At 42.4% G+C, this 20019-nt stretch overlaps 1 protein-coding gene across 1 annotated transcript in view; it reads right to left on the bottom strand.

The window, feature by feature from the left end:
• The window catches only part of RGL1 (ral guanine nucleotide dissociation stimulator like 1), a 76327-nt gene extending 59054 nt beyond the window's left edge, over nt 1–17273 (bottom strand). Inside the window, exons 1-2 of the mRNA XM_084291607.1 lie at nt 17145–17273; nt 16233–16343 (exon numbers count right to left, since the gene is read on the bottom strand). Of these exons, the coding sequence (XP_084147733.1) occupies nt 16233–16343; nt 17145–17171 (138 nt within the window). The 5' untranslated portion in view covers nt 17172–17273. The remainder of the gene's footprint in view (nt 1–16232; nt 16344–17144) is intronic.
• Nucleotides 17274–20019: the final 2746 nt, after the last annotated feature.

Below are 20019 nucleotides of genomic sequence, written 5' to 3'. Positions count from 1 at the left end.
AGAAAAAAAAAAATCAAGGAAATGTTGTTACATGTTTCATAATAATTACTATGTGCAATCTTGATTGCCAAGCTTTTTTAATATTTTAAAACAGGAATAGGTTAGCAGTAAACCATTTTTATGGTCACAGCATGAATACATACCTAAACTGTATGATAAATTTCATTTCAATGGCTGTGCTTTTTACTACCCTTTGTTTTGAAACTAAGGGATCTCTTCAGGGTGGGGCCTGAGCAGAAAAAGCAGTAATAGTAAGATAACATTACCTAATACTGAAAGTTACTAGCTTCAACTTTTATTGAAGTACTAACAGAGCCCAAAAATATTAGTTCAATCAGTAGTTCAGGCCAAACTGCATTTTTGCTACATTATCTAGATATCCCAGGGGATGTGATTATGGAGTCTGTTAAGCTTCTTCTTTTGCACGCACACTTTTATGAGTACTCATATGTATTTGTACCACACCTGTGACAGCAACATCCTTGTGCCACTTCTATAGCTCTATTCTCTATGACAAATTGTGCACTTTGTAGGTAAACAGCATAAGCTTACGGTAAAGAAGCATATTATGCATAAATGACTGCATTCTTGTAGCTACAACATCTGCCTCTTAACCCACCTCTTCTGACATAGCAGGAGGCAGCACTGGTTGCGTGAGCTGGCGCGGAACCTGCTGCAGCCGTTTGTACTTTGTTTGTAGAATGCTGCTGCAACGGACACAAACCAACACACGCACAAGATTATGTGGAAGTATTGAGTCAGAACCAAATAAGCATAGCTTACAAGTAAAGGAGAAAGAGCAAGCAAAAAACAGCAGGCTGTAAGATAAAACAGAAGTCCCCCACGTTATTGTCTGTCTTTTGTGTGTGTTGTTCAATTACGCATCAGGAGTTAATAGCACCTCTCTCTTCTTCTCTGTCCTATTCTAACTCTACGACCACCTCAAGTTTTCTGAACAAGACTATTTTTCCATGAAGAAGAATGCAAGCTTCGTGGTTCAAGTAAGTGTGCAAGAGTTCAAGTATGTTTCATCTGCTACAGGGAGCAGCCAGCAGGCTGATCGCGCAGCCAGAATCAATCTGTGGCACTCAACAGGAGGAATGCAGAAGTGTTAGAGCTGACCTCCAAATGAAATACATTGATGTTACTTATGAAACATTTCCAGCAGCACCACAGCGGCTGCCATGTCAAAATGTAAGTCACCATTCCTGCCCTAAAGGGACTCAACTCTAAAAAATACAAAGTGCACTGCAGGCAAAGCCAGAGATTACTACAAACCAACCAAACAAAAAAAAATAAGGATGTGTAGATATATCTTCCTAATCATTTTCTTGTTCTGTTTGCTTGTAATGTATGAGCTGGCTTCCAAGCACACCTCAGGAGCATTTGGTTAAGTAATCTCTTTTGCACTGAAGACTACGGTTAATCCCGAAGGGTGCAGTGCCTTGCTACTTGCATCCAACACCACTGAAACTTTGAAATGTTACCAACCTCATCTAGTGAATTCAATCCACATGAGTATTGTAAACAGCTGAAGGACATTCTGCACTTAAAGATTTGAGTCAAAACAGTAACTCAGTGTGATTCAACGCACACAAGCCAAGATGTGGGGCATAAACTGTTTTCCCCTGTGTCTAGGGGTAAATAACCCCTTCCACCACTCTTTAATATGGGATGGTCTATTTCTACTTTTGGATATATAGATACTTGGAAGTTTAACCCACTGACTTCTTCAGCGTCAGAAGAAGCTACTGAGGTCAGGAACAACATAGTGTATCCACAAAGGATACACTATGAGCCTAAGCTAATACATAACATATACAACAGGTCTCCAGTTTGAAGCTATGACAATTTGACCATGTCACAACACATTCAGCCCTTCCTATTGCTAAACCATTCCAAGGCCTTTGAATAGAAAATGCCACTTTATAATAAAAATTATGTTGTTCTACCTGCACAAAGACCCTGTGGACTCCCCAAGAAAGAAGGAAACAGCTATTGACCGGGATAAAGCTCGAACCTCTGCAAGGAACAAGGCAACTATAAAAAGCAGCTGAAGGGGTGGGAGGGGAAAGGAAAATAATCCTTTAAATTGCTTTCAGAACAAAAAAGGGGGGAAGAACATAAGAGGAAAACAAATGAAAGAACAGAATATAATAACAGGATCACTCAGACAAAGCAGTTTAAGTGCCTACACCTTATTAGCATTATTGCTGCCCGTGGCAGCGCTGCCAGCTGCAGCCCATGGGCACAAGCTGGGGACCCGTGCAGCACGGAAAGCTTCTGCAGACAGCAACAAGCTGCCCACCCCTCCACGTGCTGCACTGCTGGGGTCCTGTGGGAAGGCTTCAGGGAGGAGGAGAAGCACAGGGGGCTCAGCCACCGCCCCTTGTCTGCACAGGAAGGTCCAAGGAGTCAGGCCTCCGATCTGTAGGCAGCAGAGTACACGTACAGCTCTCCAAATTTCAAGGGAAAAGCAGCACGGCAGGGCGCTTTTCCTTGAAATGTGGCTCCAGAGCGCACATCAGGAGGACCATGCAGGGCTACGGACTCTGGACCCGTGGTATCTTTTTAAATCCACTATCACACTTGTCCTTAATTATGTATGGTGCAGATAACTTACTAATCATTAATGTGCTCAATATAATAGGCAGCAGTAAGTTCATTCTGTAACGATTTCTTGTTACTCTTAAGTAATGGGAGCCAAGTGAAGCAACAGCAGCTCCGGGAACACCACGAATTTCACTGGTGTTTGAAGAACACAACAATTTCTGCACTAATGCAGGGCTCAGCTACACAAAGGTGGTTGCAAAAATCCAGACACAAGCTGGTATTTGGACATAAGCTGGTGGCAAACAGGAACAAGTCAAAACTCCATCAGGCTGCAACCCAGTAGTGTGACAGAGGAAAAGGCTGGAAACTGCTACCATACAAAGGGGCAGAAAGCTTCACACCTAAGGTGGAGGCTGCCAGATTTCGTTTTGGTTGCCAGAGCTGTCTAAGGGCAGCTACACTCCGATGGGCAACAGATGGCTTGTGCAACTAAACAGACAGAAACGTAAGAACCCAGCAAAAAAAGTCTGTTGAAAGTACTACCCTCAAAGGTCACACTGTGACACCCAGATCAGAGAAAAGATCTGAAGGGCTGGAGTAGGCAGAACATTAAATCTTTCAGCACAACACTTGGAAGCAGCAACAAAAAGCAAACAATTCTGCAAAGTATATATAAAGGGTACTGAACTAAGTCGAGGGACATTATTCTTCCACTGCATAAAAGGTCTGATGAGACCACATGTAGAGTACTATGCTCTGTTCTGGCTGCCTTATTTTTAATAGCTTAATACCTTATTTTTAAGGCAGCTATTATGAAGTTGAATGGGGTAAAGCAAAGGGCAACCCACACGATTCCTACCTTCACAGAGTTTAAAACACTGAGGATGCGGACACTTGTTTTATGCACACAAAAAAAGGCAGAATCTGAGCACCCAAAGTTCTTGTTGACCAGAACGAAACTGTAGGAGTGCTGGAAAACAGGCACAGATTATGTTGCAATATGGCCCTGACATCTTCTCTTCTGGACATTAAAGTTCTCATGATTCTTTTTATGAGTGCCTGTGTTCAATTTTATTCTGCCTCGTTAAATATTTGCTGCAAACAAATTGAAAGCAGAACTTTATAAACAGCAACACATAATAATTGTCATTTTAAACTAAACTAGAGTATATTCCTTCTGACAACGACCAATGCTACAGAGAAAGGTAAAGAAATAACACCCACAACATAAAGAACAACCAATCCAAAAGGAAACACTCTGCTCGACTGCTGGAAGTGTTTGTTTTAAACCTAAATCGCAACAAGTTACTTGTCTTCTATTTTAAATTTCATGCATTTGTTCTCGTTGTTTACATAAATGTCAAATCCTTTCTGAAGGGCCTTTCCAGGCCACTGGACTCTGTTACTACCAGCAGTGTCCTTCAGGTTAATTACATACAATTAAAAGGAAGTTTCTTTTTCCCCCTCGTTTTCAACACGCTGCTTTTCTATCCCACCAAACACTCCTTGGAGATGAAGTGTTCCTACTCCACTCACTATTTGAAACGTCTTTGCTATATCCTCCTATTCATTTCCAGTATCAAGTCCCAAGCCTGTAAACATTTAACAAACACACTTACTGTTAAACCTGCATGTCAGCCTGAGTTGCAACAAGACTCAAATTTAACAGCCCTCACCTTCCCAGTGTCTCCAAATGCCTCCAGTCGTGTCCCATCTGTGGATCCCTTTTCTATTTCCCACAGCTTAGAGATAAGGGAACAAGAATAAAGGACAGCAGAGATACTACTGTAATCTCTCCAGCAGTAATTTCTAAGCTCCACTCCATTCCCTCCTTGCCTGCTACAGCCAAAGATCTGAGGTTGCTTTCACAGCTGGTGGGGGGCGAATGCTTCCACAGATCTCTGGACTCTCAAAGGGCCAGGTCTTCTCCCCAAGTGGTTCTAATTAATTCCCTTCTGGGCATGAATTGTTTCAGTGTGCTGCTGTGCATCGTTAGCCAGCTGCTCCTTGCTGCATATATACCACATGTGGAGAAGATATCCAACTGATAAAGCTATGAAGCCACTAAATAAATATTACCATGCAACTTTGACAGTTAATGCTTCAAACTCTTCAACCTTACAAAAACAAAACAAAACAACAACAAAAAAAAACAAAAACAAAAACAAACAAAAAAACCCCACAACTTTTAAAAGTTTTAAGTCAGATCATCCCAGTAATGCTTCTTTTCTCCTCTCTTCCCCACCTCCCAAAATAAAGGAGAACCATACCACATCCAAACAACAGCACTGCTGCTGAGTTGTATGCCCCACCCAGACACACAGTTCTGTACTGTGTTACGCTGCAACATACTTCACATTGCCTGTCTGGCGAAAATCTGTGGCTGTGCTTTGAAAGTCATTTGTGTGAAAGATGCTGTAAGAATGCGGCATTATCATTTCATGAGGATACGTTTTTACTTTCCTTCTGGTGAATTATCAGTGGCATGGTACTGAACTCCAAAGCAGCTGTGTTCAGGTACTAGCATGAATTCATTTTGGTCCAAAACAGAATGATTTCCATAAAAAAAATCCACTCACACTTCAAGAAAATTCTTATTCCAGGTGTAAAAACCTGGAAAAAAGATAACAAGACTTTATATTTCAGCCCTAAATGTAGTGCTACCTGTTGGTGCAGCACTTATGGAAAACTACAGGTCACATCTCAAGAGCTCATATGGCCACTTGAGCATGAAAAAAAATGAATTTTGGTGAGAATCAAGGCAGAAGTTCTGGTAGAACACAGGTGGGAATACTGACAGCTCCCTGGAGATAACTGCCGTTCAACCGCTGGATCCTTTACGGATGAGGTCTAGACGCATCCATGATAAGTGTACAGAAAAACTTGTAAGTGGCACGTATGGAAGTACCGTTCCATCATACAAAGAACAGCCTGTCAGCCTGGCCAACATCCACTGGGCAAGAGCAGCTTTACTGCTGGCTGAGCAACTCACAAAGGATGTACGTCTTGCACTGAATGGTATATTCTGTTTTTCTGGTGTAAACAAACCACAACACCAAAATTTATGCATAAAGATGTTTTACAAGCTCTGATACTATCTTGTTGGGGTAATAAACAACACTAAGACATCACACTTATTTTGCCTCTGGTCTGCAAGATAGCATACACCAGCTGCACAAAGCCCAGCAAGAATACAAATCCCACTGCATCAGCATTCAGTTACCCATTTCCCCCCAGGTGAGCCCATTTTTCTTTTAGGAGCTAGGCCATGAGCTGATTGCTTTGTGATCATTTCTGTACACAGCTGCACCCCCTTACAACACTGGCTACAGGAAGCAATATATTCAGAAAACAGATTCCTACAGCAGTAGTAAAAGATGCAAGTTCAAAGCATGCATATACACACTGTCATTTAACATATTTTTAATTAGCTTTACCAAGGCTAAATTTAAATCCAAGCGTGACTAACATGCTTGCAATGCTTCAGCCTGTTTCTTAAACGAAAACATCAAAACGCAAACTGTAAAACTAATGGTTTCTCCAGGGCTATTCTCTTTACAGCATCTCAGTCCAGCTCATATGCTATTTCTCCCAGGCTTTCCGATGACACATAGCCACATTCGTTGCCAACACTTCTTTAACTCAACAAGTGACCTAGATCTTCCAACATTCAGAAAGAAAATGCCAGTTTCTTTTCAGAGCAAGCTGATTTTTTGTTATTCCTTTCACTTATTTCTTCTTGGAGAAGCAAGGAAAGTAAAATTCAACAAAGTCAACAGCAGGACAGTTAAGATCAGCAGGACAGTTAAGATCCTATTTAAGGGAGAATCTTTACCATCCAAGAAGCACAGTTTAAAAAGACATGGATCCTGGCCATCAAAGGAATTCCCAGTGAAGGGAAATAAAGTATGGGGTGTTGTTACATTCTACATGTCACAGTAAACTGAAACATGCCAAAAGCAAATTTTCATACATAAGCAGACTGGCTGAAAGATTTCCGAAATGCAGTCACATACAACCAGTGCAAAAGAGCCAGAAGAGTGCAGTCTACAGCAACATCTGCTCTTCTGAGACCTCTCATTATTCCACTTAATAGAACAATCATTAGCAGGGGATGCACTCTGCACAGCCCTGTAGGAAGAGAGGCTTCTTGTGTGTCTCTCCCTAGTTCTCTGTGGCCAAGCAAGTGTCCCGTGGCCTCACTCAGTGTTAATAACATGCAAGATTAAAGCACTGCAAGCCTGTCACCCTTTGACAGTTTGGAATGTGAGGTTTTAAACTCAACTGAGAGCATGACATCATGCTGTAAAGCTAGTTACCCTTCTAATTCATGCATCTTGTATTTGGGATTGGGAAAGTAAAAGATGGTAATTTTTCAGACTTCAATTTTAAAACTCATAAACAGCTCAAGTTTCATTTTCAATTGTCTGTTCCAAAGACAGCACCTATTACCCAGCTGATGACTGCATCTAAGAATTCTACCTGGAATATCCCTACAGCACAGAAGTGTGCCCAAACCAGGAATTAAAGAATGAAAAATCTGTAAGCAGTCATTAATAAGGGCCATGATGCTATGGTACGATTATGCCCACAACTGAAGGAAAGGGCAGGAGGAAAGAGCCTACTCAGAACCAAAAAGCAAGCTGAAGAAGATTCCAGGGTTTTCTTTTGAAAACTATGTAGCTGTCTACAGGTAAAATCACTTGATTCTGAAGTCTCCTATACGTCTTCCCTGTGGGTCTCCAGCAGTTGGCAGGTATCTTACACCACAAAATCACCATGAGTAGTGCCCATTTTTCTTCATTCACCATCTCCAAGATAGTTCCTCAGAATACAGCATTTGGAGTGGGACAATAGAGCAATCTGGTTTCTGCAGGGTGCCTGTCAGCTCCTTGGGAACTACTCTTCTGCCTCCACCAAGCATGTGGCCAGAAGTGAACCTTGGCCTTGGTCTGGGTAGTCAGGACAGGCTGCAGGAACCTGGTTCCAAAGAGTCCGATTTAGCCAAAAGGGACCAACATATGCTATAAATCAAGAGACAAAACACCAAGCTGCAGCAAGGACAAAGATCGGTAAGTCCTTGCCTACTGGCTGCGCAGGAAACTACACATGACAAGAACATCTGGGACCTAAGGGTCCTGATAAAAAGAATAAAAAGAGGGAAAAAAAAAAAAAAAAAGATAAAAAGAAATCACTGAGCTGGCTCAGAAGGGCATACAGGAGGGCAGGAGGAGGCTTAGAGAAAATGTTAGGTTTTGCATGTTCCTAAAACGTTGATGGTTCAAGGCACCATTTAAATCACAACCTGTATTTAGGAGGTCAGTGTTGGAAAGAAAAGAAATCCAAGCTAAAAGTTCTGACATAGCCTTCTCTTTGACTTGAAAAATATGCCCTAGGTCCTAACTGGGAAACATATTAGTTAGAAGTTCTTGAACTAACTTTTTGACTGAACTCTCCAAAAGCAGCTTCCTGCCAATGTATGTGACTGCAGAGGTGTTTAGAAGCCAAACATGTGGTCATATGCAGTGTGCTACATGAGACAATTATGCAAAAGTCAGTTTTGAAACAACATGCAGTTCTCAGAAAAGGTTATTATCCAATACTGTCAGTGCAAAGAAAACATTAAAATACTTAGTGACAGAATCGGTACTTCTCACCTCTCCCCGTCTCAGAATTGTGAAAGCATTTAAAGCATCCTTTCACAGAAGTTCATTTGTAGTTTTTGAAGAACATGTTCAGCTGTACACCCAATGCTATAGCATTAAAGACACTTTGAGACGTAATCTTTTGAATCAATCTCTGACTGAATAAGCCCCAGAGCCAGAACTCCAGCTGTGGCCAAAAAAAATAAGCAGAAAAATAAATAAATAAATAAATAAATGCATATATAAAGTCTGCTCTAGAAATATAATGAAGGGCTACCTAAATCAGGTGGCACTGGTACGAGGGAGCTTATTATTTCACCTTTATCCAGATATTTAAGACACAAAAGAAGAGCAGTCTGCAGCATCCATTAGCACAGCAAGTAACTTAAGACTTGAGGACTGGCTCACAAAGCTTGGCAGCCATTTAAGATGTGGAGATACAGGCTCTGTATGGCTCCTCCAGCACAGGAGGCTCAGGGGAACTCCAGTTCCTGGCTGCATTTCCTGTGACCTGCCCCAGTAAAAACTCCAGAGGCAGAGCGCAGGTCTCCTCCTCTCTCCTTTCCCGGTAACACACTCCGGCAGGAAAAACACTTGCAAGCATTGGGGAGCCCCTCCTGTCCCAAACTCATTCCTCTCTGCTCCCCTCAGATTCCTTGAGTGCTGGACACAGTTCACCCACCCCTCCCTAACCTCTGGAAGGGTGAGATAAAGCACTCCAGCTGCCTGACAGGGAGGTCTACAAAAGTGAGCTCCCAGGACTTCAAAAACTGGTTGTTTTCGTTTTGTAATCTTGTCCATCTGCCCATGCCGCACCCACGCCTTTCACCGCTCATTTTCTGCAGCAGTGCATCCACTCTATCCTTCTTATACCACCAATCCCACTCCTGCAGTTCCACACCAGTATTTTCCAACATTTTCTATCATCCCTCTGATACTTTTCTGCTTCTGCTTCTCCATATTCTGCTTGCCAAAGTACATTCAGACATCTGCACCAACAAGGCACCCTCCATCCATTTCACTGCTGTCCCCTCCTGCCTTCCCCACCAGTATTCCTCTCACACTGCTTCCAGAACAACCTCAAAAGTATAATTGTGTTGGTGTTTTGTAAATGTAAAACCTCCTCTTCTCATCTCAGTCTCTCCAGCACCAGGACAGCCTAGCACCACTGCCTGCCGTGAATTAAGAAAGGCTTTACAACCCTGGCTTTTCTTCACCAGTCTGAATAAGACAACGGGGACTTCTACCACAAGGCAGATGTACCAGTTTTTCTCCTCTGCAGTCTCTCTTCTCTGGACTCTCCTCTAGCCTTCATCTTCTACACATAACCTGGATCTCCTTTCTTCCCTTTTCATGAACTCCCACACTTCTGCCCCCAAAATTTCCATAGCAATGATCTACCCTAATCTTCCCCTTAGCTGCACACCTTCTTGTTCTTACATTTCCCCTTGGAAACATACAATTGGAGGATGTCGTGTTCTTCTGCTACCAAAGGAAATTACCTTATAATCCTTTTCATCAACTAATCCAAATCCAATGTTGATGCTGCTGGGTTCTTTACTTCCTTCACTCTTCCTGGAGTGCCACTCCACTATCTCATTGCTATGATGAATTGAAACTTTCTTCTAATTTCTAGCAAGGTCTATGCCAGTGGAAATTTATACCTGGTGTGAATGGTTCTTTTCCCTCCCTTGTGCTTATTTCATGATTTTTATAGGTATTAATCACTGTCTTCACTTTGTTAATCTAACAATGCTGCACTGCTCAGATAATAATCAGACACATTTATCATTTTCTTGATGATCTCAAAAGTTCTCTACTGTCTCCCAGTTTAAATCAACTTTTCTTGAAAACAACCTGAATTATACAGTGACCCATAACACCATACAAAGGGGCTTACATTTCCCACCTCTACTGGCAATAATCTAAAACATTTAAGCATCTCATTTGCCTTTTCTGTTTTACGTTATGCTGGCGGGTCTTATGTCCTTTGATTAAAACACCCCAAGTTGGAAGGGATAAAAAACGAGGAAAGAATCAGCCTATAACAGAAGTTCTTTGAATTCTTTCACAAATATGCCTTTGCATTCTGTGCTGCTTAATCTCAACCCACTTCTGTTGCACTAATCCCAAATGTCAGCCTTGTAGGATATTTCCATCCTCCAGGTGTTTTCTTCCTCTGCCAGACCACCAGATTTCATCAGCATGTTTCTGCTTTCATGTCACTGACCTTAATGAACACACACCAGCTCGGTCACAGGACTGACTCGCAGAACTCCCGTAGGCACCTGTCTCCAGACCAACAGTTCCTCCTTCAGCTTGAGCTGCAACACCTCCTCTTCAACAGCTCCTTTACTGACCTTATAATTCCTTAGTCTCTCCTGAGACTTTTTTTTTGAGCCATTTCAATACTAGATTTTCAAACAAAAAACAGATTAAACCCAGAACCTTTTCTGAATCCAGAAGATCGGTTTGTGAGACAAATATCTTCTGCCTACCCATCACATCTCCCCCATCCCACTCCAAATACAGCTACCACATTTCCTATTCTCCAGTCATACAATGTTATTTATGACTTGACAAATGAATTCAAACTCCTTACTGCTCAGCTATTATTTTGTGTGTCAGTTCCTTTCTAGTTCTGGGCTGGAAACCAGAAGCTGCCCAGTGCAGGCATATCAAGCTCTTAGGCAAAGAGAAAACTTAAAGACATGTGAAAGGCTCATGTGCCATTATTACCGTCAACCTTTGGGTTCACCTTTGGCATACTTGCAGAAAATATGCAAAAACAAAAACAAAACAAACAAACAAACAAAAAACACATTTAGTTTTTTGAGTTATATGTAGATTAATTGTAATTCCCATCTCATTCTCTCTGTGAAGATGACTTTCGTTATTGCTGCTGGTTTTATATGCCTGTTTGTTTTCATTTGCCTTGCAAGGCTTGACTTTGGCAACTCTGATTTTAACCCTTAGATAACACTTTCTCAGCTTATGAGCTTTTCTCTGTTTGTCCAAACCTAATTCCTTAATTAAAAAAACAAAACAAACAAAAAAAAACTTTTGGATGATTATTTTTACATATTTCTCTGAAAGGCTTCCCCCTGCCATTGAAACTCGAAGTCAGCATAGCATTTGCAATTTTGCCTGTCAAACTTCCAAGCTCACACATTCAGTTCCCTGAACTTCCTACCTGATTTCTCTGAATACTTCCCCTACTTTCTAAGCATGCCACTGCAAAACCAAGCATCTCATAGACCTACCTCCTCTACTTACCTTCCTGTTGAATCTAAGAATTACCTGAAAACTGATGCAAGGTAAGCCCTTTGACACAGCATCATCTCTTACTGGATCACTCATATTTCATGAAGGAATCAGGTAGTAATAATATGTACTGCTTTGTTTCAATTCTTGTCAGGTGCCAAGAATGTTCATTCACTGAGGTAGCCTTAAATCACCCTGTCTTTGTTATTTACATAGTCATTCATTTTCTTCCTGCCTTACTGTCCTACATCATTCATTCCTTTCTCTTTCCATCACTGTAGGTCCATTCTGCTCTCGTTTAGCCCTCGTGCATCTTCAGTGTGTGCATCCCCTGGCCTCTGGCACAAACAAAACCACCAGGCCTATTATCTTCACTAGAAAAGCCTTTCTTCCTCTCCCTTTTCTTCAATTTTGTCCAATCCATAGTCAAGCAACTTCAATATTTCAATCTCATCTGCAGTGCCTGCAGTCCTGGGCCCTCAAATTCTCCAGCCCTCTTTGCAAAGGACCACTTGAACGACTCCCATGTCTGCTGTGTGAAAAGCATGGAAGTTTCTTGCCTCTGCTCCTCCTCTGATCCTGTCACTTTTCTGACAGATCCCATCCTACTCCCTTGTACCTCTCTCTCTCTCATACCTTTTGCCTCCTGTATTCCCTCCCCCTCCTCTTCCAGTCCAAATCTCTTACAGACTCTCACCTCTTAAAAATTCCCTCACTCTCTTCACTTACTTCTTTCCCTGCTGCTTTTTCCTTTCTTTTCAACTCCCTGTTTACATTTCTGTTTGTGATTTACAGGAACTCGTTGACTGGAGTTCACCTCTTCCAACACCATTCATACTCAGCATACTGCACTTGGCAACAGAAATTCAGGTGTTCAGTAGCCGATCTACTTTTAGACCGCTACAGAGCCAGGGCTCTGATCAGTAGAGCCACTGCTCTACTCCTCTTATCTGCTACTGGCTACAGTATGACTCAGCTGGTCTCTGAGACTTGTTTCACAGGCACATCGCTGCCAGTTCAAGATCAAAAAGCCCTACACAATTTGAAACTTTTCACCTGTCTTTTCTGCTTTCTTGCCTTTTCTTCACGGACAAGAGCACCATTCTGTTTGACATGCACAGTGCTAGCCTCCCTGTGAGCTGTCTTTACAACCTCAGACATCAGCCGGATCTCATGCTTTGGGTTCTTTCTGTGTCATGGTTTTAAAATACAACCTTCTCTTTCTAGCCATATCATTAAGATTCTTTACTGCACTCTCAAACCTTCTAATCCAGTTACTGATACGCCTTATTCTCTAGTCTGATGTAATCCCATTCAAAACAATGCTGAACACCAACTCAAAAGGCTGCTGCAGAAAGCATTCGCATCCTGCCCTGACCATGCTGTCCACCTATGTAACTCTCTACTTCCCCTTCTCTTCCCTTTCCTCTTCTACTTCCTTCTCTTGCACACACACACACACAAAAAAAATTTTAAAAAAATCGATCTGATTGCACAGCCTTCATGCACTGCTCCCAGTCTCCACGCCATCTTGCTGAAGACCCTGCCTCCTACCACAGGTCTATTCTGGAGACACCTACACCCACTTCATTTTCAAAACAATGTCCTTGTCCTTTCTTTTGTTGAACTTTTCATGCTTCGGAGGGATTCTCTTTAAACATCTCCACATTTGGCTTTGGAAATTTTCTTATGGCTCTGTGTTGCCTTGATGTTTACAAATAACTTGAAAAACATCATCAGACTGCTGGGAAATTCATAGCTCTGCCTTGGATACCAACCATCAGATGACATAACATATGTGTACAGACAAGCCTCATTTGATACTTACTAAGTAAGTTCTTTTGGGTCAGGTTACCACTTTTGGGCAGCATCTATCACAGCCCTGAGCTATTACTACGGCTTCCAATCTCTTTTAATACTGTAGTGCCTAAAATCCTAACCTTCACTAACTGTTTAGTGACTCGGTATTTAGTGACAAAAATAGTAGTTATTGGCATCCTTTGATGTCTAGTATTAAATTTAAAGCTAAGAAATTTGGTGTTTATACAAAAGCTTCACAGTTTCAAAAGTTATGGAACTGCTGATGACTGTGTAAATCGCAAGCTGTTCATTTCCTCTTTTTATTAATTATAGAAGTTTGAATAGACATTTTTGCCTTTAAATAGGCAAGTGTTCACAGCACTTAAACTGTAACCTTACGCTTGGCTTTTAAGCAGACTGTTCCCTCGAAATATGGCCTGTCTTTCAAGAACCCTGGATGGTTTGTTAGGATAGAAAATTTTAGAAATTTATTAGACTTCTTGAAACATAAGAAATTTAGGGTCACTCACTTACCGGAACCTCTACAAGAATGTATTTATGGAAGATTTCAAGACTTTATGCAATTAAAGATTGGAAATAAGCACCAACACGCTTGGAAAAAATCAAGCCTTTTATATTCCCTTTAACACTTGTTGTATGAAATTTTCAGACATGTAAGGTAATTTACCATCTAATGCTTTTCAGCTGAAAACTCTCCCAAGCACTTTACAAATGCAGCACCACTACGATCAATCCACTCTGGAATCACTGGATCAAACCCCTGCTCTGATACAACACAATATTTAATATCTGCATGCAACACTGACATTTCTGAAGAACTTCAGCTTTTCAAGTCACAGGGCACTTGACCTGCTACGGTAAACCACCAGAACCTCAGCGACTCAAGAAGGTCAAAGTAAGTAGGCCTTTGCAGGATACAAACTGACACTAAGTCACTGTTTTTTGAAGTTAATCCATGCATACACATAATCAGTAACAGAGTTACTATATTCACTACTATTAAGGCTCCATACTAGACGATCTGCAAATACACTATTCCCATATTCTTCAGCTGACCTTGAATCTTCAACCTTAGCTTGACTTACAGCAACATCAAAAAGGACCGGCATTGATACATCCAACAGCTTTTTAATTAAGTGCTATGAATTCCAAACCATTGAAAAAAATTAACATCATAAAACCCTGTAAACTCCAGATTAAAAAAATAAATAAAAAAATCACCTGATGACAATTATAAAAGAGACAATTATGCTTTTCAAGGGAAAACTGCTGGAGGCAGGAAAGCCTATTCATAAATAACGTTCTGGGTTATAGGCTATTTATTGACCTCAGGATCACAGTAAAGCCATTAATAAAACAAGATCACAAAAATAGCTTAAAATATTTTATGTTCTGAAGAGCTTAGGAGAAACAAAAAGCCCATATGTTTAAAAATATTTTTAAATAATGAGCATGAGATTATTGCTCATGAAAGACGCCAGCTTAGAAGCTGAAGTCACCCATTTATGCCCAGAACAGGTGCAGACTTCTGGCACACTGCCCATTCCCCACAAAGGGGGCTCAATTCTGACCTGAAGAACCTAGCACTACACACAGAAAGTCAAAAGTCATCTCCGTGACCTTGCAGTCCCTTGTCCTCTTAGTAAGATAAGTATCATCAGCTGTGTTGGTCTGAGGAACACATACACACTCTCACTTTGTGACTATGACCAAGACTTCACAACCTCCTGCCACTCAGAAGGAACACCATCTCTGAAACAGGAAAAAATACTATTTTTCTAAAGTATGCTTATGAGACACAAGTTTACTCACAATGATCTCCGATTCTTTCAAAACCACTAGCTGGAAAATTTACAGGACTTCAAAAATACTTTCTAATATTTTCCCCCACCTCCTGGTAAAAACAGAAGGCAGAGATGGGGAATCTGCCACTCAAAGGAAGCAGATTTGAAATTATCTGTTCTGATTAGAACTCTGTGTACTTCTTGCAAATATGGAAAAGGGAAATTCTAAGCTCTATCTGTATGCGGGACAAAATCTGCTTATCTTTCTTGACCATGGTTTCAGCATCTCCGTATCACTTTATGTCATGGAACTTCACGAGCAAACTATTTGATATAAATCTCTGGGTAGTTTTAAAAGTCTTTACACAATACCAACCTGGATGCTAGCACAAACCAAGCTTTTACATTACTGCCTTTGACCCTGATGAAAATCTATTAACATAAAATAGCACCAAAGTTACAGCCACCTCTTGATGATCTGGCTCAAACTGCCACAGCCGCACTGATTCCAATGAAGTGAGGCCAGGAACTTGGCCTGACAAGGGGAAGGCACTCAGCAGCTTGCCATGTTAATTGAATGTAAGTTTATTTCACTCTCCACAAAACCTTTGTGCTTTAAAATATACCTTTGAAAACCAGCACATATCTGTACTTCTTGCAGAAATGCTGACCAGTAAAAGGAAATACAAACATCTCATCTGCCTGAAGACGCAACACTGAAATAAGACCAAAACACACATTCACTTAAATTTTGAAGAAGTTTCTGCTAATTTTTGAGAGACTTTCATTATTTAAAACACCATGACTGTTTAGGGCATTCACACCAGATTTCTAGCAGCAGAAATAAGCCACAGCCCACTATGAAATAACTGTTAAGACCAAGCCATAAGCTAAGATCCTTACTTCTGCATTAAGTATCATCTGATTCATGGTCACAACTGGTCAAATTGTTTTTATACACGTTAGTAAAAAAGGAAAAGCCAACACGAGAGAGTTCCTTCAGATAACCCCGATGGACAACTTCATCAGTGTTGTTTTTCATTTTAAATGCTGAGAACAGTCAGTGCAAAAAGTTAAAATCATAGCAATTCATGTGGAATTCAGCTCCCTGGAGCAGGCTCCAAAGTCCACGACGCCAAAATGCCACTGCGCCAGCATTACTTACCCCTAGCCATCTTGCTCCTTTGTTGGCAGCCTGCTGAATCTGCACTCTTTTCAGGGTGACATGGTAAACAGCTCCCTCTTCTACTTCTTCACCCCAGTCCTGAATTGAGCTCTGCCAGAAAAAGAAAAAGAAAAAAGGGAGTGAGAGAGAGAAAGGAAGGTTTTCTCCTCTTCTGCTAACCACAATCTATACCAGGTGCTCCGTTGCTTCACACAGAGCTCAGAGCAGCAGACAGGCTGCACAAAGTACGTACAACAATCGAAGCAGCACAGGATACTTTTAGACTGAGGGAACGCTGGAGATATTCTTGGCAGGCTGTCCTTTCCTGTGGTATCAAGATACCCTGACTTTCCATTTAGCTATTTTTCCTAGACTAGCACATATTTTAAATAGTTGTACAAAGTCTTTTCTAAGGAAATAGTTTGGTTTTGATTAGCAGTCGCTCTTCCCTCTCCCTCCCACCCCCTCTTTTCTAAAGCAATTAATCTCTTTGGCCTCTCATTTACGGCAGAAATTGCACTTTTTAAAACTGTTGAATTACTTACGCAGACAGCCTTTAAACTTTGAAGCTAACAAGCACCTAAAATATAGCAACCCTTTATTCCTTCTGACAGGAGAGATCCAAAGCGCCCGCGGTTTCCTTTCCCAAAACCTATTATTTCAAGCTACAAAAACTTTACGGAGTCGAGGCTTTAAAACTCGCAATAAATAAATAAATAAATATTAAAAAAAAAAAAGAAAGCCCAACGTCTTCCAAAGTTTACCATGCGCTGGGGTGACGGCTCGCCTCCCGGGCTACCAGCCGTACAAAGGGGCCCCGCAGCGGCCGCTCCCTCCCGGCCCCGCTCCCCCGAGCCCCGCCGCCCCCGACTGACAGCGGCGCCCCGCGGGGGGTGAAGGACTCCCGGTTACCATTTTAGCTCTCCACAGAAATCTCATTCTCAGTTTCTCGCCGGGCGCCTCGACGGGGCATGCTGCTGCTGCTGCTGCTGCCGCCGCTGCCGCCGGGCGCCAACCCCGCTCCGCCCTGTCAGCGGCCGCCGCCGCCGCGGGCCGGGCCGAGCCGTGCGGCCCCTCGGCTCCGCGGCGCGGGAGGGAGGGAGGCAGGGAGGCGGCAGCGCCAGGCCCCGCCTCAGCCCAGCCCAGCCCAGCCCCGGCCCCGCCGAGGGGCTTCCTGTTTATGGCGGGCAGCCCCGGCCCGAAAGTTGAGGCCGCTTCGCGTTCCCGGGCTGGGAGCCGCGTCCGAAGCGAGCGGGGCGGCCGCTGCCCGCCCGTCGCCGCCTGACAGGAACGGCCCGGGGCGGGGGGAGGATACAGGGGACTGCGGGCGGGGGGCACGGGGCGGCAACCGGGGGACCACGAGGGCTGAGGTCGGGCCCTGCCCATGCCTCAGTCCCCCGGGGGGATGTTGGAGCTGCTCGAGTGTTGCCCTCCGCAGCCCTCCAGCCTGCAGCCGCTCCCCGCGACAGGGAGGCCGGGGGCCATGCAGGAGGGGTGTAACGAGCGCAATAAACTGCGGGGTCGTGAGGAACACGGAGCAGATGAGGGCATTGTGGTCAGCAATGTAGGGGAGCAGGGCTGAGCTCCTGTCTGGGGAGATGAGGTTGAGGGTGATGGGAAATGAGAAGGGGGAAAGAATTCCTACCCATTGGACCTGTACGCCAGGAAGCATATCCTGACTCTTTCCACCTGTCTCACCTTAAAAAAAAAAAAAAAAAAAAAAAAAAAAAAAAAAAAAAAAACCTTTTCCTACTCCTGCAAAGTAATAACACACAGTAGCAGCCTCTCCTCGTTGCTCAGCCATGAGGCCTGCCATCACAGCAAGCCATGGCCCTCTGAGAGGCTGCTGGCTGGACATTCTCCAGGTCCGCTGGACACCAGCAGGAATATGCACAAAGGCACTGACTGGGGTGCTGCCCCGTGAGACCCAGGCCTTGGTGCTTCTATCACCTACTAGTGCAAGGAAGAGACAGCCACCTAAAACAGTTCTTTCAATTCAGCCTCCCTCCGACGTACCTGGCAGCTACTCAACAAGAAAAACTTTTGATCTTGATTCTGTAATTACAGACTACTGTCTATTTATTTCCCATCTTGATAAAGGTTAAAACCAAAACATCCTTATTTTTCTAATAGGGCATCCCTCGTTCACAAACCAGCCTGCATATACCATGACTGTCTTCCCTGTACAAGCAATAGCTGTAGACATCAGCATGGTAACAGAAGGATCTCAGAACACCTTAAGAACACTAATTTAAAATGCCTCTTGAGCTGGCATCTTTGTTTTGTTGTTGGTGGTGGTGTTGTTTGTTTGTTTTTGGTTTTTTTTGGTTTTTTGGACTTACAAATTGTACAAGTCAGTGAAAGAGGTAAGAATTGAACCAGAGAGTTCAGATTTCCTCAACATTAGCTACAACAAGCAGCAGATTAACATTTACACACAAGTGTTACTACCAGTTATCTCAGGAACTATGCTGGTTCAGAGACACTTACAGCTGCTAACATGAGGAAGCATATGAAAGTGAGAAACAGTATTTTAAGCTATGAAACTAAGCTTGAGCTGCGTTGTTACGGGTGAAAGGATCTGATTATTCTACAGGCTGTGCATTTAGTTTATTTGCCTAATACTGAAGTGATCCAGAATGTGCTGAGGCAGATACAAACTTAATAATCTAAAATTCACTGTAGCACACAAATTGAAGTCTAGATTTTCCAAAGTCCCTTGGCTTTTGTAAAACTGCACACAGCCTTTAGAATGCTTTAGACTTTGCAAATGGTTTTCCACATAATAATTTTTTAGGTGCAAAAAAGGAGTCTGCATTGAATTCATGTAGCTAGCCCAGCAGGCATGCAAGCCATTTCAGAACAAATTGCAGCTGAATAGGACAAGCATATGTTAGCATATGAAAGTGGATATCCAGCTACAAGGAATATAACAGCAAAGCCAAATAATTACCCAGTACTGAAATGAAAGTTCTTTCACGGTATGATGTTCAGGTGCCACAGTAAGTGCACTAGTGCAAAACCATAACTTTGGATGGCAATAAAAAACAAAGAAACAAACAAACAAAAAAAACAGCTACTATTTCTAACGATTTCTCTAAAAGCAAGAAAATGGCAGCAAGTTCATACACTTGGAATAAGCTCACATATTTGACCCAATTTAGCTTTTGCTGAACTAAAAATCTCAGACTGGGTCCTTATGGAACACCGTCTTATGGAGAGACAAGCTCAGCACTTTGAATTTGAGGTAGGGCATAAGCCCTCTCACGGATGATGTTTCCAAATCCTCTTGGTCACTGTCAAGTGACAGAGGCTCTTTTAGCAAGGAGCACCAGATTAACTCATCTAGTCTAGCAAGTAGCTAAAAAGCTACCCTTTTTATTAACTAGATTGCCATTAGTCATGCTTAGAGTTGACTATTTTCTAAATAATTTTTAGCAACAAGTAAGTTTTAGCAACCCAGACTCTGTAACATTAAGCACAGATACACCTTTCTAATAAATGCATAAAGAAGGCAGAGTGTTGTTATCTGGGTCTTTCCAGCATCATCCACCCTTTGCTGTCACGGACAGTGAACTCAGGCATAAAAGTAGAAACATCTTAGAAGCAGCTGTTTCCCAGCTCAACAGATTTCAGAGTGAGCCTTTAAGATAATACATATACAGTGGGATATTTGGTTCTGTCGTGTCCTCAGACAGCTGATCAGGGAGGGAAATATCGGAATTGACTTAGAGGAAAAAAAAAAAATCATTGTCTACGTTAAGAGTTACTGCTCTTTGAAGAAGAG

This window comes from Netta rufina (genome assembly GCF_964035555.1).
Source record: "Netta rufina genome assembly, chromosome: 8".
NCBI lineage: Eukaryota > Metazoa > Chordata > Aves > Anseriformes > Anatidae > Netta > Netta rufina.
Note: the sequence above shows the minus strand (reverse complement) of the source record. Positions and strands in the feature narration are given on the sequence as shown.